Source organism: Gallus gallus, chromosome Z (genome assembly GCF_016699485.2).
Source record: "Gallus gallus isolate bGalGal1 chromosome Z, bGalGal1.mat.broiler.GRCg7b, whole genome shotgun sequence".
NCBI classification, from domain to species: domain Eukaryota; kingdom Metazoa; phylum Chordata; class Aves; order Galliformes; family Phasianidae; genus Gallus; species Gallus gallus.
In genome coordinates, this window is record NC_052572.1 from 27,167,100 (window position 1) to 27,191,514 (window position 24,415).

Here is a 24,415-nt window from a genome sequence, read left to right on the forward strand (position 1 = left end):
AAAGTAGAAAGTTTCATTTTTAACCCTTCTTACTCTAGTATCTCTTTTGGTACCCAGAGTGTCTGAGTTCCTCCTACACTTCTGCTGAGCTCTGGATTGCAGTACTTTGGGATGCCACACTAAACTTACACTGGTTGGGTAATGAAGCCAGTTGATACCAACAGCAGCAAAAGATGAATTCTGCAGGGTCTTCCTGTTAACACTGGAAATGAACCGAAAGCTACAGCCTGTTGGCTGTATCAAATATTATTTGATGTGAGAAATCTCTCTCTACAGATTGTTTTCTGCTGCATGTGTGCTGGGGCAAGACTTTGTCAGTGTCAGCAAGGCACGAGCTAGCAATGAATTCTTTGTCTTCATTAACAGTCAATTAGGACTATTCTGTAAACAAAGCTGTGGCAGAAACATGGGTATTGTTGAAAATTTGTAGTCTGTTTTGTTAGGACGCATTGCAGGAACCAGTACTGTAGTGAAATTATACTCATGTCTGGGCAATAGCTTACAGCTCAACTTCTTGAGACTGATAAACTTGAGCTTTTCTATCTTTACCATATTTATATTAGAAATACCTGTTTTAAAATGGATATCCAGTAATCATTTTGATGTGGTAGCATCCATTACATGGTAGGTCCTCCTCATTAAAATAGCGTTCTGCACCTTATATGGAACAGTGCCTGGAACACGTGCTTGGGACCCATGAGAAACATGCCCTGATAAGATTAGTGAAGATTTGTGGAACTGAAAAAATTGGTAATGGGAAAGTATTGTAGATATTTAAGTTAGTATGTAGTACTAGGTATGTATCTTACTAACAGTATTCAGTGGGAAGACGGAAAGGCGGAGACACACTCATTGCTTAGTTCTGTTGCTCTCAATATGTGCAATCTTATTTAAAATCCACAAGTGCAAATAATCTTCTTCCTCAAAACCAGTGGTATCACAATTCAAAGCAGTTGGTTATACAGAAACGGAAGTGACTCAGATATGTTTGTAACAAGAGAACAAATTTATTGATTTTAAAAGACAAGACACAATTTTGTTTTGAAAAACACAAAAAGCTAGCCTGAGTTCAAGTCTGAAATATTCAGAAAAATCCTACTGTCTTTAGTATGTTCCAGTCATTTTTTTAAACAACACACTAAAAGTTAATATATATTTTTATAATTATAAAAGTTCCCCAGTTATTGTACAGTACACAATACAAATTGCCCACAAACTATTATTTAGCTCCTGCCAGTTTTGAGAGGACATGATATACTAAAAGATTTAGCATTTCTCACAAAAATCACATCAGGAAATACGTATTTACAAAATCAAATACATTATACAAAAAAACCATCACGTTATTCTGTAAAGATGTCTTCTTTAAATAATTAAAAAGTATATTCAACTGTAGTCCAAAAACTGGAAAAGAACATTACATTATCTCACACATACAATCTACAAAAAGTTGCTTACCTCATTTACATAATATATTCAGTCAACTGGAAAATAAAAGTTTGAATCTATCCTAGTGTTATGATGTTTCTGTGGTGTGGGACTGAATAATGTAATCTGCCACTTACTAAGTGAAATTTAAATGATGGCACTTAAAAAAATACACTATAAAATAAATGCAACAATGGAAGTTTCCTAGAAGGTAAGAAAGCCCTGAGCGATGACAAAATTACTGATTGGTAGCTCTAGAATTAACCTAATTAAAGTTTACCACCTCAGGCACAATTTTTCCAAGTTTTTGAAAGGCACTCAAAGTTTCTTTAACAGCCTCATTGGTTATTAACTGTAAATCCAAATTTTGAGTGAAGATGAGTGGAGATGGGCAACTTGCTTTGGTACAAAGTGATATATTTCTGGCATCCTTTTAATTGCTTAATTGGGTTGCGTTAAGATGGATATAATGTTTCAATGCAAGGCAAACACATTAATATTGTATCGAAGAAAACTTCATTTGGGGAACCCTTTAGTATTCTTAAAGCTCTTGGTGACATCAGCGAGTCAAAAAGAACCGAAGTGAGTTCCTGGTAAATACCAATCCATGTGAGGTTGTCTGTCCCTCCAAAGCCTAAACTCCTCTAACAGAGACATTTGTTGTTTCAGAGTAAAATTCATCCAGAACTGAAAACTCTTGTAAGATGTTTGCACCCGAATCAAGAAAGTGCATAAGGATAGAAAGATCCCGATTTAGATTTAAGTGAGGCTCATTTGATGCTAGTAGTCTTGTTCTGGGCCTTATTTTCTACAGTAAATTTTACCCTTAGTGAGAAATCTTCAAGAACAATTCTTACCAAATCTTTAACTACTCAGGGCTTCCAATCCCAAAATGTTAATTTATTTTTCAAAAGGAAAAGGAAAAAAAAAAGTAATAAAACATGATCATTTTCAAACTAAGGCATATTTTACTTCAAACAAACACTAGGCAGTCACTTTGTAAGTGGCTTTTACTATTTCTCAAGTTAAACTGGTAAATTAAACTCAGGTCTACCGGCACATAAAATCACTAGCAGCAATGATCAAGGCATGCAAACTCAGAAGCATTTACATTAAATTATGAATAAAAAAGTTGTTAAATTAAAACCCTTTGAGTATTGCATTTATGGTAATTAATTCTGCATGAATTTGCAATAACTGACTAAAAATGTTTACAGCTTACTTGCACTATACTACTGATGTAATCACATTAAATAACTTAAAATGAGACCTTTTGTTTTTTGCCCTCAGATAGACTTAAGTAAGTACAGCTGCACTTAAGTGTTTGCCAACTGATTGATACTGCAAGAAGCCAGTAGAAAATTTACAGTACTCTCACTTAGTAAGGTGGCATTTCTCTCTTTAATGTCAAAGAATCTGTACTTGCTACTACACTTGTTCCCTTGCTCTTATGAGCAGTATTTGTAAGAACTATGGGGCTTTTTAACATGGTGAAAGGCTGGTGCAGTTTCTAAGTTGCTGTTAAAATTCTCACATTCAACAAGGGCCATCCCTTACAACCCTGCAGATGAAGCTGAGTAAAACACCTTCATCTTAACATTAGTTATTATTGCAGTGACTGAATGTTAAGAGGAGTATAATTGTGTTCAGTTTTATGAAAAAGACGGCAGAAAACTTCACTGTAAACATACCAAATATTCTGTAAATTTTTTCTTTTTCACTAAGCCTTCTTTTATGTCTAATGATTCTCTTTTACAGTATTGGAGTATTCCAATGCTAACCTACCTAAGGAGATTTTCAAAAAACGATAAATATTTTTTCCTAAACCTTCATCTTCTAAAGGCATCATATTAGACAACTTCATGTCTGTAGAAACACATTTGATTTACTTCATGTATTTCTGCATTTATGAAAACAAGGGAGACGAAGAACTATTTTCCATTATACAGTACACATCAATGGCAGTGAATATTTGGCTAAATCTATTGAACCTATCACAAAACCATTCCTGTATAGTATGCAAGTATTTACTTTAGAATTATACAAAAAAAGAAAAATAATAATAATAATCTACAATGCTATCAATCAGCTATTTTGAAGTGTACGATAAATGGACTGATTAAATGACCTAAAAGGCTTTATTCCCATCATATGACTTACAATGCTCAAAGGGTTAATGCAAGGCATTATATTAAATTAATTTTCTAATACTAGAAATAAGCACTGTATGTTTATGCTCCTGTTCCAGTTTTTTGTTTGTTTGTTTGTTTCTCTTAAATCACCAAACAAATTAGCAGAGATACTACAATTCCATTTATTGATTTTAAACCATATACACAGAGGATGTCCTGTTAGAGAGACAAGGGCCCAATTTTCAGAAATTCACGCTGATCTCTCAAATGAATGTTTTAAACTCCAAAATTACTGTTGTAGGTCATACTTACATTATTCATAAATCTATTCTTCCTTCCCTACTTTTATAGCTAAAATGATTATTTTCATTTTGTAAAACTAATCTGAACTGAATCCAGTGCAACTCTAAATCTAAAAGGTTTCCTAAACAGCGCAGATATCAATTAGTGATATTCAGAAAGATATCATGTCTTAGGAAAAAAAAAAAAAAAAGGTGAAAAAAGAGGTTTTAGATATTTTAAAATACCTCGCTTTAAATTAAATGTGTATATATGCCTATACATTCCTGAATGACAGTATACCAGAATGTTATCTATTTTCTTATTTATGAACTAAAGGCTGTAATTCTGTAAGTCGATATTTTATGGGTAAATAATTTAGAATCTATTTTCCAGCTTTTTAGGGAAGTCTTTTTAAAAGAAGGTGCTTATAGCATGCTACAGTACATGAGTAAAACACAAAAATAATAACTGAAAACAGAAAAGAAGAACAAAAGCTTTAAAACTGATCTACTATGAAAAAGACGGAAATGTACCAACAAATCATCACAAATATAAAACTTTTGAAAATTGGGCCCTGTGCTTTGAAAAGGTAGTTTAACAATACCCATCCCCCTACACTGTTCACTGTGATATTTGTGCTAACAGGGAAGATGCCTTTAAATAATTATTTTGGATTCCATTTCACATAAACCACTATCAGCCCTCATAATGTCTACCCTGTGGATAAATGCTAAACCTCTCCAGAGCACTGACAACAGACTTCAGAGCTGGTTTGGCAACCACGTGCTGCGCATCATAGAATCTGGACTGAGGTATTCATATCTCTGTAGTTTAATCATTACTAAAACACAACTATTAAAGATAGCAGAAGTGTGCAAAATGTTTTACCTGTGTTTGATTAAAATTTCATTAAATGTAAAAACACAAGACCTCCAAACCTGCAACTATATAAACTAGCTTACAGCAACTTAGTTCTTCTAAAAATCTTGTAAGAAAAGAAGTATGAGAAGAAAACATTTTAAAATTCCAAAAAGTAATCAATTGATAAGCATAGGAATACAGACGCCATTTAATTTTCTCAATCTGGGATAGTTCCAGTTTGTTTTGATAACTCATTGTTTGTAGAAGCTATGAAATACATTCTATCTTTGTATTAATTTTTCTAATTTTTCTAATTTTTCTTTTTTTTTTCCTTTTTTTTCTTTTTTTTTTCTTTTTTTTTTCTTTTTTTGCACTTTGTGAACAGTGAACAAATGGATGGGAGTGGGAAACGGAATACTTAAAGATACTCAGGTCCCACCTCTTTCAGTGATCTAAATTTACCTATTACAATCATTCTCTTTTCTCAGCAACAACAAATACAACACTAAAATCAATAAGACAATAAGAAAACATTATAGGGTTTGCCAACACAAAAACTGAATGAAGTACTACAGTGTTAAAAAAGTTTAAAATGAAAAAAAAAAATTGAATTATTTCACTTTATTTTAATTGTAAACATCTTATAATGCACAATGAAGGGGAGTAAAATATTTATCACAGCTTAGTTTTAGGATTTTTGGTGAAGGGTACAGCTATGCTGATTTCCAAGGAAAAATCAGGACACACTGAGCAATATATGTGAGAGCAAAATCTATAATGAGATTCAGTGCATTGTGTGTAGAAATAATGAATATAAACCTCACTTTCACTTCTTACTGAGGTGAAAGCCATCTACTGACATCAAGTAGGAATTATGCCTACACAGAGTAAGCAGGATGGGTTCACCTCCCAACTCTTTAAAGGAACTTAACTTCAATTTTGCGCATCAATAATGTTAGGACATTTTAGTTGATATGCAGCTGTATTTGGAGCACATGTAATCTATAGCAACAAACTCCTTTGCTATAAATACACTGTTCATTTTGCTATTCTTCTCCCATTTGGTATATATTACTTTAAAGTCATTTTACAGACACCGTAGGTAAGCCAAAATAAAAGAACCCCTAATGTTCTTACACAGTCATTTGTACAAAGTTGATTTTTTTGTGCTCTCCTTCACTTTTTGGCTTTTTTTTCTTTTCTTATTCAATTCTCTATTTAATGTAGCAAATTCATGTGTCTGCATAATGAAATGTTTGAGAATAAAAATGGCAATTAATGTATGCTATATAAACTGTCAATATGAGATCGAGTTGTTAAAACATCAAATCAGGCTGATACCCCACAAAATATACAAATTGAAAACATGCACTGCATTATGTACCTGCTCATTTATTCATTTTTACTTTTCAAAATTAGAAGTAGACATGGGTCTAAAAATATATATAATCATGCTTGGGACTATGGTCAATCTATCTTGACATCTGAACGTGGTATTAAAGCTAGTTTTGCCTTCCAGATTCCCAAGCAAATTTTATTTGTAATAAAGTGAAATCCAGCTAGAAACAAGAAAAAATAGGTTTATTGTCATTCTAAGAGGGATATTAAAATCATTTAATAATAAAAAATCATTTCATTATTTTGAAGGCTATGTAACCTGTCCTTACTTCTTAGGGAATTTGAAAATGACAGGCACACCTTGTTGAATTAATTTAAGAGTTAAGAATAACAAAAAGTACTAAGTCTTAGCTTCAGTTCTGTTTAAGGCACCATGTAATAGCCGAGGTACAATGATCCCTGATGTACATTCTTAAATGGCAATGGTCCATCTAGCCACCTATTCAAATTCTACACAACTGGGAATAAGTAAAAGTGAGGTGTGCCAGTTACACTGCCTTACCTAATTTTTTGTAAAAATTTAAATCCACTGTAACAAGGAAATATTTTTGAAAGGAAAATGATGCAGGTTGCTACATTCCTTGCATTCTATAAATTATCTTTTCTAAGAGCAGCAGATTGAACCACTAATACGAAAAGACCTGGAATAGAAGAAAGTCATCCAAATGGAATATTTTCCTGTATGTCCAGTCCAGCTTAAGTAGCATGTACACTTAAAAATTAACAGTAATAATTAAGTCACTTCTTTTTCAGCTTCAGCTTCTAACAACTACAGTTACCACTCAACAGCCAAAAGCACCTGTTCAGTGGCACCACATTTAGTATCAGTAGTCTTCAAAACAGAGGAACTGGTATGCAAATAATATCTGGAACTGTTGATTTTTAATGAACCTTGCATTCTTAATATGATGGTCAGATAATTAGGTACGTTCGTTACGTACACATTATCACATTGTTACAATTCCACCATTTAAACTTGCTTCTTTCTCACAGAAAGAAACTAGTATATCTTCTCAACTCTTCAACAATATTACAAAAAATCCCCCTGAATACTCACAATTTTATCAAAATAGTGTCTTCTAGTTGTCCACGGAAAAGCACCTTTTATAACAAACTTGATACATCTGTTGTCAAATAAGTATGCCTCCAGTGTAAATCAAAGAAAATAGTTCTTTTGATATTTCACAGAAGTGCATCTATTTAAAAACCTAAGTATATATGAAATCATCACCATAACCAATAATGAACATTAAAATATTTTTAAAAAACTATGAAAAAAATTAAATTATTGTAAGAGGACAAAAACATTAACATCAAGCTTTGCAAAAATCTTTCTTGCATTTGATTATAAGAAAACTCTTCATATTGAGTGGCCAATGTAAAATGATCCTGTTTACAAAAAAATCTTTTTTAAACAGGTCTGGCAAAATGTTTACACCCATACCATTTAATGACTCCAATAAAATAATGTTCAGTACAGCTGAAATTTGACAACAGTCGATTTTCAGACTTTTTTTCTCTTTTATTTTTTTTTTCCTACTAAACCCAAAGGGCTAATGTAATGATGGGGGGAGAGGGGAAGTTTCACATTAGACTGCAGTATATGTATTTCCAGTAGCACTGCACTGTCTGATAGTCTGAGTAGTTGCAACGATGTGCTCGTTATGAATTGGGTTCAGGAGGTTCTGCTGTACTCCGCTCTCAAGCACTGGCTGCATGCAGCCCACCTGAAATGCTTGGTTTAGCTCTGTTTTCTCTCTCTTTGCTTGCGGCTCTCCATTTTCATCCATTTCTTCATCTATTTCACTTTCAACTTCACTGCCTTCATCTGCACAAAGGGAAAAAAAAAAGATCTAATACACATGCCTTTATTTTGCAAATAATATTTGAAATACAAAGATAATGGGATGACTAGCAATCTGATAAAGCACAAACTGAAATGTTAAAACTTTAATGGAAAAAGCTAATGAGTATGTTAAACAGATTAATAGACTCCCATCGTTTTGATCACACCAGTTATGTACTATTGATAAAGTAAGAAGGAAAAGCAACTACCAATCTCAAAAACAGTATCTAACAAACAACAATAACTTCATATTGCAAAATCCCTTTTATCTTTAAGACCTGATAAATCTTTTGAAGAATTGTTACACATAGGGAAATGAGTGAAAAGAGGTTGTGACGTGACATCAAATTGTACAACTAGTCAGTATAAAATGTATGTCAAAAATATGGCATGAAGAGCTCATAAGGAACTCATTTCTTCCTACCATCTTCTCTGGCAAGCTATTTAGCAACTGAGTGAAATTCTAACATCTCCATTTAGCAGTGATAAAGATACATAAGCCTACTCCTGTCTTTCTTCACACAGCTGTTCCCCTTCTCTGTACTACAAGACACAAATAAATTCCAGGCTCAAATGGGAATATTTCCTGTGTAAACGCTAAACATCTTTAAAATAAATTGTTAGAAAACATACCTATGATATTCTAGTAACTATTAGATGCTGCATATCAATGTATCCACAAACAAACACACACATTTTATAGCATGATACAGCTCTAAATTCTACTTATTTTGCTCAGAGACACATTAGTTCTACAATGACTTATATGCTGGAAAGATTAAAATGCTTACCTTTATCCATATTTCCAGGGGACACAGCATTTAAATCACCAAACTGCAAAATAAAGAGTGAAAAAAAAAAAACTGAGCACAGTCTTGTGCAAATAGTTATGTAGAATGTCTGTGATGGAGCCAGACTGTGCTCCACTGTTTTGAGGCTAGCATGCAAACTCATGGCCTAGGCTGCAGCCATATCCACCATGCATCAATTCATTTTCCATTCCATCCTGTGTTTATTAAGACATTTATCACTAAAGAAATCTTCACAAATTAAAATGGGGAATTATAAACTTATACGATTCTTTTTCCAGATGATGTCATCAGGGCCTTTATCACTTGAAGTGAGCTACTTCTGTGTTGATTAAGCCAGAAAATGTGACAGACATTTTGAACTATCAATATTTTACCCAAAAAGTCTTCTTAAAATTTCCCAGAGAAGCTAGAAGAAAAATGAAGTTGTGTCTGTAAATGCAGCCATAGCATTGCAGACTTACCTGGAAGGCAGATGAAATGCATTGCTGAGGAAAAGTTTACAAAATGGTAACCAATTTACTTGTATTAAAAAGATACATTTGCAAAAATGTTGTTCATATTCTGAATGTATAACATTCCTTCCTTTCCTTTCCTGAATCTTCTAACTCTCAGAAATGAAATCAGCAGCGAAGAATGTCACCCTCCAAATGAAAGGAGGGTTTTACTTAAATTATACAGTTCTGACAATAAATAATGATACCAGCCTTTTTCAGAAATACAGTAAGATAAAACAGTAGTAAGGAACACTAATGCAATGAGCACCAATACTATCATTTCATGTCCTCATGCTTACTCTTATGCTACTTTGGCTTTGTGCATGAAGTGTTCACACAGCTATGTAATAGAACCGTATGACAGAACTGACTCAAAAGAAAAATAATCACTTATAAACATGAGGCATTAAATCTGATCCAGTTAACTGCAGTACTTGTCAGTACTTTTGCTAACACCTGTGTCCAAAGCTGGGAGAAGAGGAAGGCAGGAAAATGAACATGCTAATCTCAGCTGCAACACTAGCTTACACTGTCCTACGATGTTTGTCGGTCTATGGTCTTAGATTTCCTCTTTTTATTTCAGTCACAGTCATTGAATACAGAAAATCATTAAGAAGCGTGTATTTAATGAATATTTGCACTCTCTCCTGTACCTCCCATCTCCAAAAGTTTTGTTACTTTTTTCCAGAAATATCTCCACCTTCAGTTCACATCAAATAAACAACTACAGAACTCCTAAAAACTGGTGCATAAACATAGGATGTGTGTTAAGAAGGCAAGAATGAAATAACGATATACTTCTGAGTACTGCATATGTAGGGCAGACTAAGGAAATATACTATCAGTGGGTTACTAAGTGGAAACACTGTAATTTAATTTGTCTAAAACCTCATGCCACATGGTAGGATATCATTTGACAAATACAGTGAGACATGTCCAATTTCTCTGAAAGTCTGCTACCTATTTACAGTATTTAGTGATACTGTTAGTGTATCTTGAAGGAAGAATGAAACCTGATGTCAAATCAACCTGCAAAATAACTTGCAAGTTATCAGTAACAAACATCACACAGTGACTTCCAAATGTGAAAATGTAATAAAGCTGTGCCATTAAACATCTACTGTATTTTCAAATATATCAATTTTCAATCACTTTGGGAGTACAATTCCTTGATGAAAGTGTATGCATTCTTCAGTATCTCAAAAAGTTAGATGAAGTACTGGAGAAAAGAGGGATGAAATAAACCTCGCCTTGCAGGTGCCATGGTCAAGTGCAAAGATAGTTCTCATCTGAGGCTCTTTGTGTTTCTTAAGCCTGTAACTTTTGAAACATATGAAAACAGACTGTGTCACAGATCTCTTAAGTATACCTGTACGTGTATGTATGTGAAAGGTATGTATATGCAAAGGTACGTACTCAAATTCATCACTAAATCTATCAAATCTAATCTCTCACATATTATCTTACCTCTCCCATAACTGCAATAGGTGTCTCTCCTGTGGCCTGAGCAACACGATGTTCTACTAAGTAAAACATGTATTCATCATAAAGCAAGCGGATCAGATGAAAAGAGCCAAAGCTAGCAGCACTGCGCAAGGTTAGATCTCGAATCACCATTGAACTATTCAAAAATGAAAAAAAAAATATTTGTGTTATATATTATCGTCACAGTAACGCTTATCCATATAGACATTTCAGCTCAAAAGCAATATTCTTAAAAACATTATCCACAATGTCTGACTGATGGTGTCTTTGGGAAGAGGTGTTCAGGAAAGGCAATTATTTGCTTCTCTCTTTTTGCAGAAGGTGTTGCTGACCACCGTATTAGAAAAGAAATAACTGGATTTTTTTTGTTTTCCATTTTCCTTTGCTTTTCTATCTGCATAACCACCAAGATATGAGCATGTGTAAACCTAAGCTGAAGGAAAACTGCTAAAAACATAAACTGTACTCAAACTTTCATTTTAGATAAACTAATGTTTAAATAAATTCTGTTGAGCCCACTTTCCCAGTACAAAGGTTTTAATTACCATGATTTTAATAATACAAAGTTCAAACAAAATTAGAAAAAGACTTCTGTGTACGTATTAGATTGACAAATTTTGCTATCTTCAGCAAGTGGCTGAAATAATCATTTTCAAAGAACCAGCTTTACATTCACAACTGATTCAATAAGCAGATAACATTGAATGTTAGCTTGCTTTAATCCACTTTCTATACTGTAAAAAAAGTTTACCTTACCTAATTATCACAGATATTACAGTGTTTTAATAAATAAAATTAAAAACAGTGGCTTAATAATTGTACAGTCATTCAACCCAACGATTCCACATTATGTTTCTAACTCTCATGACAAAATTCTACCTGCATTCATGTGGCCTTCCAAACACCAAGAGTATCAGTTAAGACCCTGCCAAGTTGTATGTGTCCCTGAGTTTGATGTTAACAGTAATTTTCTGGAAAAAAACCCACCCACATACTTCTGGTGAATCTGTGACTCACTGTTTGATGTTGCATCTGTCAACTTCACTACAGTGAGCAATTCAGCAAATAACAGTTAAAATGTTTTATAAGTATTAAATACTACCTGTAGAAAGACCATTTTAACAGAAATTGTCGTGCTGCTTTAGGAAAGCTGGGTCTTCCTTCATATGGTTTCAATGCTTGCATCATTACATTATCAAGCCAGGCAGCCCACTGCTCCAGAGTGCTTTGCTGTTGAAGAGTCATTTTGAAATCTGTTTCTAGCCTCTGAACCATGTTGTCATCACACTGGCACACCCAGGAAGCCTGCTCCTGTTAAAGCAAATAGCAGCCCTTGAAATAGCAGTACTTAAACCAAAGCACAGAATGCAATTCATTCTTAAAGGTTAAACAATTCTGTGGAGGAAAAGGACAAAAAATGCTTATAGAAGAAACTAAAAAGTAGTTTTTGTTTTATGTCTGTCACAATTTTGTTCAAAGAAAGTGGGTGGGGAAAACACAACACATAGACTCAGATGTCAAATTCAGAAATAAGAAAGAATGATGGAAATGACACAAGTGTGTTCTGGTTTTCCACATTCATTTTCTTTTACTTTCTTTGTTGATAGTTTTTCTACTGAAACATTTGGGAATTGTCAGTTTTTGTTGGGACTGCTGGCATGCCAATCAGAAATACCAGTTAAGTGGGGGTCTAAAGTAATAAAAGAACAAACAAAAAATGAAGTGCAAGGTCCCTTCTGATATGAAAAAGACAATTTGAGTTATACCATCTTATAAAAGAAAGTTTTGTATATAAACAAGAATTGCTTTATTTGCTGCCTGTATGTTACATGTAAGTACAAAATTAACTGCAAAGACATGGAGAAACATGCTTGCATATAACAATAAACAATTTAATCAGCATTATCAAGATTATATGAGTCTAGTAGGACACTTCAAAAACAAAGAGATAACATGAAGACTCACTCAAGCCATGTCCTTAAACTTTAGCTGTCATGTGCCAACCTCAACATTAGCAGGCTGTGTCTACATTAACATATTACTATAATTAACATTTTGCATCTTTGGTCAAGTACACTACCCACTCCTGTTCTTTCATGTGGGTACCAATGATGTTCCTTCCAAGGAGTCTGAGGGAAATGGGAAGAGATTTAAAGGTTCGTGGAAGACAGCTGAAGGATTCAGAATCACAGGTAGTGTTTTCTGCAGTCTTCCCAGTAATGGGAAGAACAATGGAAAGAAACAGGTGATCAGTGAATATTAAGATACTTTTGAATGTGTGCAGGGGGCAGCACAGCTGGTAACAGGGCTGGAGGGCATATCCTATGAGGAGAGACTGAGGACACTCAGGTTGCCCACCCTGGAGAAGAGGAGGTTGAGAGAACATCAGTGCTCCCTGCAGCTCCTTGAGGAGGGAAAGTACTGAGAAAGGTAGCGGGCTCTGCTCACTGGACATCAGTGTCAGGATGGATGGGAAAAAGCTGTGCCACAAGACGTGATCAAAACACTGGAACAGTCTGGTCTTCCTAGAGAGGTGGCTGATACACTCTGTATGTCAGTGTTCAAGAAGTATTTGGACAATGCCTTAAAAAATTCACTTTAACTTTTGGTTAGCCCTGTAGCAGTCAGGCAGCATGACTTGATCCTCATAGGACCCTTCTAAACAAGCTATTTTAATTCTAATGCTGCCATTTATAGTTTACATATTGTTGCATAATATAACTACAAATATTAAAACATATTTATTAAAAAGTATATGAGAAAAGCATAAAGAATAAAACTGTCACTAGCAAACTGATTTTTATATATAAAATGATTTCCTCACAAAAAGATTCCAACACAGAACTTCCAGTCCTCTGGAATATTTCATTTTGTTGGGCAAAAGGAAAACAACACTTCAACAAAGGTGTAGAATCATGTGAGAAACCTTTTTTGAAGGCTAAGTAGAAACAAATTCTAATCTTTATTAATCTAATAACTAATCCGGAGATGTCATACGCGTAAGCACAGATACTTAGATAAAGCATACTAATGTAATTGCATTTGAATGAATGAAACAGTCTCTACTAGAAACAATGTTGCACATTTAATTGCTTTCAGAGACATTTGGGAGTTGTGCTCCTATCTGAGACCTAATTGTGCAGTATCATTTATGCTATTAATAATCATGATATACCCATTCGAACGCATATGCTCTACGTTTTCAGAGAATTTGGAATAATATGAGTACTTGAAATAAATAAGTACCTGAAAATAGGTAATGGCTCCAAGTTCTTACTTTCCTAAAGTATGTTTGAACGGAATTAGTGGATATATATGAATCATAAAAACTTTATCATTTTTTTTTCTTGAAAGAATAATGACAGCTAATGCAAAAGTTCAGAATCTTTGGATCTGGAGGAAACAATTTTTTTTTTTTCTAAGCCTGATACTTAAAGCTAAATTTTACCTGAACATTGGCAAAATCAACACGGTTAAGATCATTGAGCATCTGGTTGATTTGAGAAGTGTTTTGAAGAACAGCACGAGCTGCTTGAGCCAGGTGGTTTAGAGATGTGTATCTTCGCAGAGTCTGGGCAAAGGCACTTACAGCGGCAACCTATGAAGAAATTAATTTCTTTTAAAATTTTGTACTCTTTATCTGTCCATTAATACACCTTTGATTGTTTACGTTCATTTTAATATTCCATATTAATGACTCATAATAAAAAATGTCATAATATGTGAATTACATTCATGTAACAGATCAAAAGTATTTTCCTTTTCCTTTTACTTTTTTGACAAAACTGAGTTATTTCCTCTCCCATTATTTGATGTGATGCTAAACATGAAATTTAGCATTAATGTTATACTAATACTACTGCTTTTATATACTACTGCACACTGGATTTGTCATTGCAAGAATACAGCTGCAATAGTTTTGTCTACCTTGGTTTGTATCATCCTCTGTGGAATATTGTTCATGGCATTTGAAAGCCAACCTTCAAGGCTTTTTGCAAAATTGCGAATGGCTTGGGTCAAGGCACCTGCACATGAAAGAAGAAAAAAACAGAATGAAAAGTAAGCAAAGTACCTGTTTTGAAATGTTTGGCATCTTCAGTACTTTTATGCTCAATATTTAGATCCATCACTTTTACTTAATGGAAGACAAAACAAACTAGGGTTCAAAATGCTTAATTCAGATTCAGATAACGCAATAATGGATTTAATTTTGTTTTAATGAACAGTTTGAACTTCCTCACCTAATCTTTCAAGAAGCTGATGATAAACAGTATTGTTTTGGGCATTCCTGTATAAAAACATCTGTAACTGCAGCAGTTGTTTCCCACACACTGAAAAATTTTATCACAAACTCTCAGCTTTCCATTTCATTTAAGTACTTCTTTTAAAGAGCAAATCTCTGAAAAATTCCTATTACTGGAATATTGCAGTTTCCTCAAACAGACCTGAAGCAGTGTGAACCAATGTCATGGTGCTGCTTATTTCCATTTTAAAGAACAAAATCCAATAAGTAGTTCTTAAGGATATAATCAACAAGCAAAATATAAGAATATATTGCACTGACAGAAAGTACAATTATTCAAACAGCTGCAAAATCTTTCTTTTTTTTTTTTTTTTCCCTTCACTATAGCATCCACAGAATTGCTTGAGTGGATGACATGGATTGTGAGAGAAATTGAAGCTTTTGCAGCAATTAGTAGTGTAGTCAAAAAGTTTTATGAGGGCTACTCTGAAAGTAATGCCTTCTATTTTATTATCTTGGCCCATGACATCAGAGGAAGATGTTGGTGATATGACAGTAGAGGCTGAACCTTCCCACCAGTATTCTATTACATGTTGTTGTTGTGTGATGGATGGCAGCAGAGGGGCAGTTTGACAAAATGAAGTCTGACATGGAAGTGTGGGTGAAGTTACTTTCAGGTAAAGGTGTGTCTCTGAATTCCTCCATGTGTAAAAAATTACACCCATTGACACTCATTAATAATTGCTGAACTTTTATGGATACCAAAAAGTGGATGTGAGCAACATGAGGTGGCAGGTGGTACATTACAGCAGTGGTGACAGTGATGTGAAAGACAAGCCATGTTCCAGTCATGTAGATACATATGAGTGTGAAATGCAGGCTCTTGTTCATTGCTGGTGAAAATGCATAGCTAATGGTGGTGACTATGTTGAAAAACAGTGTCTGGTAGCTGAAAATTTTCTCTACCAAGTAGAGTTACTGTACTCTTCATAGCTGTTGAAGTTTCCATGAAAATAATGAGGAGGCATTACTTTCAGATCAACCTACGTAGTTATTAAAGAAGGAGGAAATGAAATTTTTACACAAGGAGTTGCACATGGAAAAAAAGAAAATCTTATCTCTTGAGGAGTAAAATCTTGCTTTCTAATACTTACCACTGACCTAATAGTGTCCACCCAAACAGTTGGGAAAAGGAGACAAAAGTAAAAACTGCAGTTTTCTAAAAATGAAGGGAGAATCACTGCAGCTGCAAAAATGAAGAGTAAAAACACTAGCAAAAAGAAACTAGATTTACTTTCAAATTATTTCAGCTACATGTAAGAAGAGACTGCACAAGTAAAGACTGGGTTCTGTTCATAGGGCAGAACTTTCTGGTAGACTAAGGCTGACAGAATTTGTCTTTGAGAAATACTCTTTTTACTGCTTGAATTACTGATGAACCCTTTATTCATGGAAACTGTTACTAGAAGATCAAGTAATTAAAAATAAGTACTTTGCTATATATTTTTCACACTTCTTTGAATTTGTACAATTAATGCATAGAAATCATATTATTAACTTATCCAAAAGGACCACAGATCTGGATGCTTAGCTGAACGTAATTTGGTCTTACAAAGTATCTCAATAAGGTAAACATTCTATGGTAACCGATGTTTGTTTGTTTTCTCTTGAAGTTTTTCACATAGAGAACAAGCTCTTTTCTTCAGTCCTATCAATTATTCTGCAAACCTCTGACACTTTGTAAATTTTCTCTGCTGTTACTAATTAACTATGTTTTCATTTCTTTTATTTCTTACCTACAGAGCAAGACAATTCGAAGTGGAAGGAATAACATAAATACTGTATGAATTATATTTAGTAACTTAAAGAAAGTATTACTGTTATCACTTCTAATTCACTTACTATTCATTTTCACCTAATTATATATTAAATTATATATTATGTAATTACTTTCATCACTACAAGGTTAATCTCCCTTAAATAAGGAAACGCAGCTCAGTTACATCTTTAAAAAAAGTCTTTAATGAGGAGGAAAGTGGAGCAAATAGAAGGAATTCTAAGTTTTGAAGAAATCTTCCTTCTTTATAGCTATATTAGATAATCAGGTGTCAGCACTGTACGGTGAATTTCTAATTAATTTTTCAGATATCTTATTAAATATAGAATTTTTCTTATACTATATCTTTAAGTATGCATCCAGCCACTGCCAAAAACTTATGTACCTGCATCCTCAAAGCCTTTTTCGTGTTACCAAGAACGAACAATGGAAGACAAACTTTTCAAAGAAATATACAATGAGTTTACTTCAAAGTAACTCATGAAGGTAGAAACAAAACAAAACAAAACCAAAAACCACAAAAAGAAAAAAAAAAAACCCACACAAAAAATCCCAGTCCTTTTCTGCAAAGCTTTACCATATCTCCAGTACTCCAGTACTTCAGATTTTTGTCTGCCTGAATTCGTGTAATACAATCTGGAAATGCGTTGAACATAAATTCTTTTCCTGTGACAGAAACTTTGTTACTGCCATCCTGTCACAGGCAAAGGTGCAAAAAGTCTACTGTGCAGAAAAAAAGATCCACTGCCAGTTAAACACAGAACTCAAGTCTATTGCCAAGGACATCAGACAATAATTCATTCTATTCTTGACTCAGACTGCATTCTATTTTTCTTAGGAAAAGGAATTTGAACATTTTAAGTACAGACATTTTTTCATTCACTTTGTGGGTACTGAACATTTCAGCTAACAAATTTAACACAGAGGATAAAGGTAAACTAACATTTTTCCTCTATTTTTTCCTCAATTTTCAATATTTTCCTCAATTATCTTTTCTACTCCAGTAGAACATATTACACAGGTAAGTAGCACAGAAAATTTTCTGGAATAAAAACACAAAAAATCTAGAAAAAAGTATAACTATAAGAGAAAACCAAGAAAATAAATAGGTTGGCCCAAAAGTAATGCCCCCTATTTATTTCCATGGAAACTGCAACAGATACAAAAAGCATAACACTGTTTGATAGAGTAAATTCCCAGCTACAAAACTCTATTTGTCAGCACTGTCATCCCCATTAGCTGTGCATTTTCACCAGTGGTGAACAGGAGCCTGAATGATGTGCTATCATATATATCTGCACCAGCAGAGATGACCCACTGTTGCTGCCACTATTCCTGAAACACACCACCAGGGCCTTGCTGTGCTCACATCCAGTCCTTGGTCTCCATAAAGGTTCAACAAGCATTAGTGAATGCCAGTGGGAGCCTTTTTTTCACATGGAGGAATTCAGAGGCACACCTTTGCTTCATACGCACTTCCATGTCAGATGTCATTCTGTCAGACCGCCCCTCTGCTGCCATCTGTCACATGGCAACAACATGGAATGGAGTATCGGAGGGAGCATTCAACCTCTACTGTCATACCAGCAACATCTGCCTCTGATGTCATGGGCCACGTGAATAAAATAGGAGACATTACTTTTGGATCAGCTGTAAAATATTAGATGTCTTCAACTCTATGATTGCTTTCTGAGCAAAAAATCACTGGAATGTCACAAAATAAAGGCAGAAATCCATTGGGATGAATTTGTCCTGGGAACAGAAGTGTGCTATGTATCAATAAACCTGATGTGCAATCCCAGAACAGATAATTTCAAACAGAGTAAGTAACAATTTTTAAAATATGAGAGCTAATTCTAGCAAGAAGAAAAAATAGCCTGAGAGGGACCTGATATCTGTTGTTACTTATATGAGATCATTGCAACCCATTTTCTTGACATCTTCTATTTGTAATGCCCAATGCATCTGACTGAAAAGAGAAGAAGATGCCAGAAACTAAAGAGATACCATATAAAAACTTGCCTAGAGACCACTTGGGCTATGCAGGAGAAGAAAGAGAAAGACAATGAGAAAAGGTGGTTTGATAAAAAGCCTTATAGAGTTATAAACATTCAAATGTTCCATGGCTGTTACACGTTTTTAATTAGAAAACACTGTGCTGTTGGAAGTGAGAAATTTAATTCAACATACTAAATGTTATAAACAGATCTATGAGTTTTTAAATTGTTGCTTATTAGTTAGAGATAGATTATATTTTAAAGTAATATCACATTGACTTATATTTTCATTAGATAGAAAAGTAAAACATGAAATATAAATAAGTGTAGAATAATTTACACAAGTAATGGTTGTCAATAATTGCACATACATGAGGAAGTATTTTTCCTTTATTCTGATAAATAGATGAAGAGGTAAATTATGTCTATCTCTATCTTACCTTACTCTTTCCTTCAATCCCCTCTACCTTTGTAATGGCTGATCTTCAGATTTTACACACTTCCAGTTTCAATTTTTTGTATCATACATAGTTTACTGAAACCTAATTTTGTTTCACTGACAAGCAAAAAGTCAATAAAACTTCTCTAGAAGTCAGTACCTCCAAATATCATACGAATTGCTTATCACTGCTAGAATTACTATACAGGAACATGTGTTTACAGTAGGAAAAAAACAGCTTTGTCAGCTACAAAGCTACTTCAAAGCTACTTCAGGCCCTAATTTTTTAAAGTAGATTACTCCAATTTTATAAGGTGACTGGATTTCTTCATGGAAAAGACATAATACTTAAGCATTAGAAGAATTATACTTTATTACTAAAACTATTTCATTTCAATATTTTCCACAATATAAGTTAGGCAACAGACATTTTATAAAGGAGCTAACTTTCTTCAGATAAATTGATTTTCTGCCAAGAACAGCCATATACATACATTCCTAGAGCAACGATGGATTCTAGTAAAATTAACATTCAATATAAAGCTATACTCATGATAATGGTTGAATGGACAGACAGTTAATGATTCTTTCTCATAGGATATATGAAGAATAAACAGTAGATCAGAATATTAAATTGGACTAAAAAATTCAGAATTGACTCTTCATTGCCATAACAGCCTTTAAAGTTGGTTCTTTTTAATAAGGAACATAAGTTGGTTCTTTTTAATAAGGAACATAAAAAATGAAATGTCCAAAAATGAAAGCACAAGGCTCAGATACACTTTTTCTGGGCTGATTAAATATTGATTTGTAAGGTTTATAAACCAAAAACTACCTCATTTAATGGAAATATTCACTGACATTAGCTTACATTGAGTTGGGGGGTCCCAGTGCCTCTTAAGTACTTTTCATGCGGAACTTGATCTTGAAAACTACATCTTTCAACTGCACTATGATCCTCAGTGATTTTAAAATATAAGGCATTTATACATCAACTCTCACGACAACTTTCTACCCAAAAAACTTAAGGATAAACAACACACAGTAGTTCTCTAACCTTAAAAATAATGCCTAAAACTTCCCCATGCGCCATAAGACCGCACACATACGAAAAAAGAAAATCCTTACAAAACGTTCTGTGTTCAACTTACTAGGAATAGGTCTAAGGACGTCAGGAATGAGAATCTCCACCAAAGCCTGGTACATCACATGATCACAGTTACACATCCATTTCAGAATAGATTCATTTTTGCACAGAGTAATCAGTTTTGCTTTTGGAAGTCGACTTTCTATTTCACTCAGATTGCTGGAGTGAAGAAATACAGCAAATGAATAGACGAAAACACACTTATAGCACATAAAAAACAGCAATTGGTGTTAAATTCATTATTTAATAAATAAGTTATAGATATGTCAAATATAGCCAACAGAACTTCTTTTCACTTTGTGACACATGAAACTGGATTAGAATGCTTGCACAGATCTGGTACAGCCCATGAATTACATAGAGGTATGAATCCTGTAGTCTTTAAAGAAATGGGTAGGATACAGTGAAAGCATATTGAAAGCATATCACATTCATGATAGTTGTCTAATTGAAAAAAAAAAAAAAGGACAATTCTGTCAAGACTGCAATTTGCCATATAAGCTGTGTATATTAGCATGCCAGACAATATCAATTTATTTTTAAAATGCATCATAAGAAAAAAAGATTTTTACTCTGATGGTAAAACTAGTAACTTTTGTGCTGTTGTTTGACACTTCTATTATGTTCTTATAACAAACAGTAAACAAAGACAATACATTTACTGACCTTGGTTCATTAACAGTAGTACCATCAGGTGGAGTAGAGGGAGAATAGCGCCAGAAAGTTTGCCACAACTTTTCTATCAGGCTGAATTGAAGATTCACTACCACATCCAGAATTGCCTGAGAAAATACAATGCCAATACAGATTGTCTTTTAGCTAGTTTCCCTCTAGTCCCAACTCCAAATAGAGAAATGGCTTTTTTTTCTTCATTATGTAGTGGAATAAAGGCAAACTTATTTCTGAAATGAGAAATACTATTTTTACAGTATCAATGTATTACCCAGAAGTATATAAGCTGCTGTGCACAGAGAGTAAGACCAAGTGTACATGCCCAGAAGCCTCCAGAAAAGAAGACAAATTATGTAACTGTATCAGAGAAATTTTCCCAAAGATAGTTGACGCTACTCCAAACTCGCTGTTTTATTCATTTTAGTTATTCAATATAGTTTTGAAAACACTTTTTAAACAGTTTTAAAATATATATTTTTCAACATTAAATTTAGTATAACCTTCCCAATGTTTCTTCAAAATGAGAAAAAAAGTTGTTTTTTTTAAAATGTAAACAGCTAAATGATAATTTAACTTTTTTTTACACTTCTATTGAGAAAGCCAAAGATCTGCACATACAATCTTGAGTCTAGCTTCTTGAAAAAATTCGGAATACATACATATAACTATATTCTCAAGAATATTATTTTTTAGAATATATTTTTGTCCTGACGAAGGAAGTCCTCCCAGTAACGTTTTTCCTAGTGAATACTCCAGTAAAATTAGCAAGATAGTGTCCCTTCCAATGAAATAAGCAAAATATCCTGAAGTCAGTAGTATGACTGCAACATATCTAACATTACTGTCTTGCACTGATTCTCACTCACTAGAAATAACGAACCTATAAAAACTCCCAAAAAACAGATCTGTAGGAATTATAGGAAATACCTCACAGTGCTCTCGATAAAGACTCTGCAGTGATTTGATGTCCTCAAAGGTAGTACCATCTGGTAGAGAAGATATTTCAACTTCACCAAACTCTGGAAGTACTCGAGACGCATCTGTTTCCGTAACAACACAATGAGAAAACACAGGTATGAACAGTGCCTATTACAGTATGATCAGGAAAAGACTTAAGGATGATACAAAGAAATAAATTCTAGAATGTCTTAACGCTCAAAGTGAAGATTCTTTCATACTTGTTCTATGTGAAAATTGTAAAGAATTTCAGACAGCATTTTTAAAGTAAAAAAAACAGCAGTTGCACCTATTTGGCTCTTCCCACTTATGATACTACAGCACACTTTCAAAAAAGATCACTAGATGGTTAACCCATGTTGTTAATCAATAAAATGCACTTTAACAAACATGGAGGGAGGAAATGTCATCACAGAATATCAATATGCATGTCTTTATATAACTTTGCATGGCAACTGTGTTGCGATTTACATAATATCAAACATACCGCACAAAGAAAGAATTTGCATATTTTTCTTTTTATACTTATATGATGCATATTAAATATTACATAAAACCCACCAAACAAAGCATGTAGTTTAAGTGCCTTTTTGTTCTGTTGTCAGCAGAAATTTTAAAGAAGCCATTATAACTTTAGAAACAATTTTTGTTCTTGTGTGACTTGATATTTGCAGAGGAGTTCATCTTGTTGATTTTTATAGTAGAATAAAACAAACATGCTTTACTACCTAAAAACTGCTGATGATGTTGACTTTGGGCAATTACAGTTTGTTCAACAGATGTGCCTGTCTGTTGACCACTTCCTGTGAAGCCATCTGCAACTCCATCCACTTTCTGCATAGGCTTATACCTACAAAAACATCAATTTCAAAATTAACCTTTTCATTAACTTTGTCACAGATGAGCTCATACAGGCTATGTTTACTCTGATTTCTTCATCTCAAAATAAAAATTAACAGAAATGTACAAAAATAATTTACAAATTTTTATTTTCATTGCAAATAACAGAGGAAACACAATTACTAAGGGCAGCCAGTACATTACTAATGAAGAATTTATAAAAGTGATATTACAGCACCACTACTAATTTCTTCTGGTGTTTAGCGTAGGAACAACATAATCATTAGACTGGCTAATTTATGCCATTATAAGAAAAATAACACTACTTTTTTAGGACAACAAAAATGAGACTTTGAAAACCTAAATCCTTCCTACTGAGGTCTCATAATTTTTCATAAAATTAAAAAAAAAATCACAATTATTCAAGCAGGAGTGTTAGACTGGATGGTCAAATGTTGTAAGACATCTGACAGGCAATAGGTCCTGCCTCTGACTTGTAGAACACTTGAGAGTTTACTCTCAGATCTAAATAGCAACCATTTGGCTACTTTGCACTTTTGAAGTAGAACTGTAGTCAGTGGAAGAGAAAAGAAGAGGAACACCAAAGCTGAACAAAATGTCATCAAATAGTGTTTTGTAGTTGAGGATTTTCTGTATCAAATAGTGTTATTGTGCTATTTGTACCTGTTCTGGTTTCCATGCAGATATATAGGAGGCATTAGTTTCCTTGCAACATATGTACTATATGTACTATATATGTAGTACATTATATAATTGCTGGTGCAGTGTTTTTTTTTTTTCCTTTATCAAACTATATCATGCTTGCCTTTAACTGTGCTGCATGTACAAAAAGAGGTTGATGACTCTTGAAGTTTAAGGATCGTAACCTACCATATAATCTCCACTGGGATGAGTATTTTTAGACAACTTCATATCTCAAACTTGTTTCTTACTGCCAGCATTATAGCAAAATGGTGTGACCCTAGACTTAATTAATTGTTCTTGAGAGGTTTTGAAAGAACAGCAAATACTGAATATTACTAAAGAGTCTGACTCTGGCTTCCCCAGTCTAGTCTGTGTTTACCAAGAGTATGAATGTCCTATATGAGATAATCTATCCGTAGAGAAGAAATAACTAACTTTCTGTGTATTTATGGGAGAAGCAGGAGTGTTGCACTGTAGCTGCTATGTTTTAGTGCTACTGCTTGTGGTAAGACTGTGTTGTTAGATAGTCTTTAGTTAAGAATTAATGCATTTGTTTGCTTTTGTTTAACAAGCCAGATTCAAGAGGAGGGGAGAAGAAAGACTCTCCCCCCATCTCAACATGATTGTTATTAGCATAAAATCTTTTCTGCATCAACAACAGAGTAACTCTAAACCTGGACAGGGTTAGAAATAGAATATGATTAAATCTGGGCTAAGTTTAGTGTTGTATTATAAATACAGGATTGATTTGTACACTTGAACTGGTACCAGCCAGAACAGGGTATTTTTTTTCCCTCTCCTTTTTATGCCAGAGAATAAAGCTTCAGCAATTTTAAAAAT

At 33.8% G+C, this 24,415-nt stretch overlaps 1 protein-coding gene across 9 annotated transcripts in view; it reads right to left on the bottom strand.

Moving 5' to 3' along the window:
- Positions 1–985: 985 nt before the first annotated feature.
- Positions 986–24,415, bottom strand: part of RFX3 (regulatory factor X3) — a 130,960-nt gene continuing 107,530 nt past the window's right edge. For all 9 annotated transcript variants that reach the window (XM_015280206.4, XM_040656271.2, XM_046905747.1 and 6 more), the window contains 10 exons: positions 22,759–22,880; positions 22,001–22,113; positions 21,068–21,183; positions 20,406–20,560; positions 14,666–14,763; positions 14,187–14,336; positions 11,841–12,049; positions 10,721–10,874; positions 8,739–8,781; positions 986–7,929 (listed from right to left, as the gene is read on the bottom strand). In XM_015280206.4, coding sequence (XP_015135692.1) covers positions 7,691–7,929; positions 8,739–8,781; positions 10,721–10,874; positions 11,841–12,049; positions 14,187–14,336; positions 14,666–14,763; positions 20,406–20,560; positions 21,068–21,183; positions 22,001–22,113; positions 22,759–22,880 — 1,399 coding nt within the window. In that variant the 3' untranslated portion in view covers positions 986–7,690. The remainder of the gene's footprint in view (positions 7,930–8,738; positions 8,782–10,720; positions 10,875–11,840; positions 12,050–14,186; positions 14,337–14,665; positions 14,764–20,405; positions 20,561–21,067; positions 21,184–22,000; positions 22,114–22,758; positions 22,881–24,415) is intronic.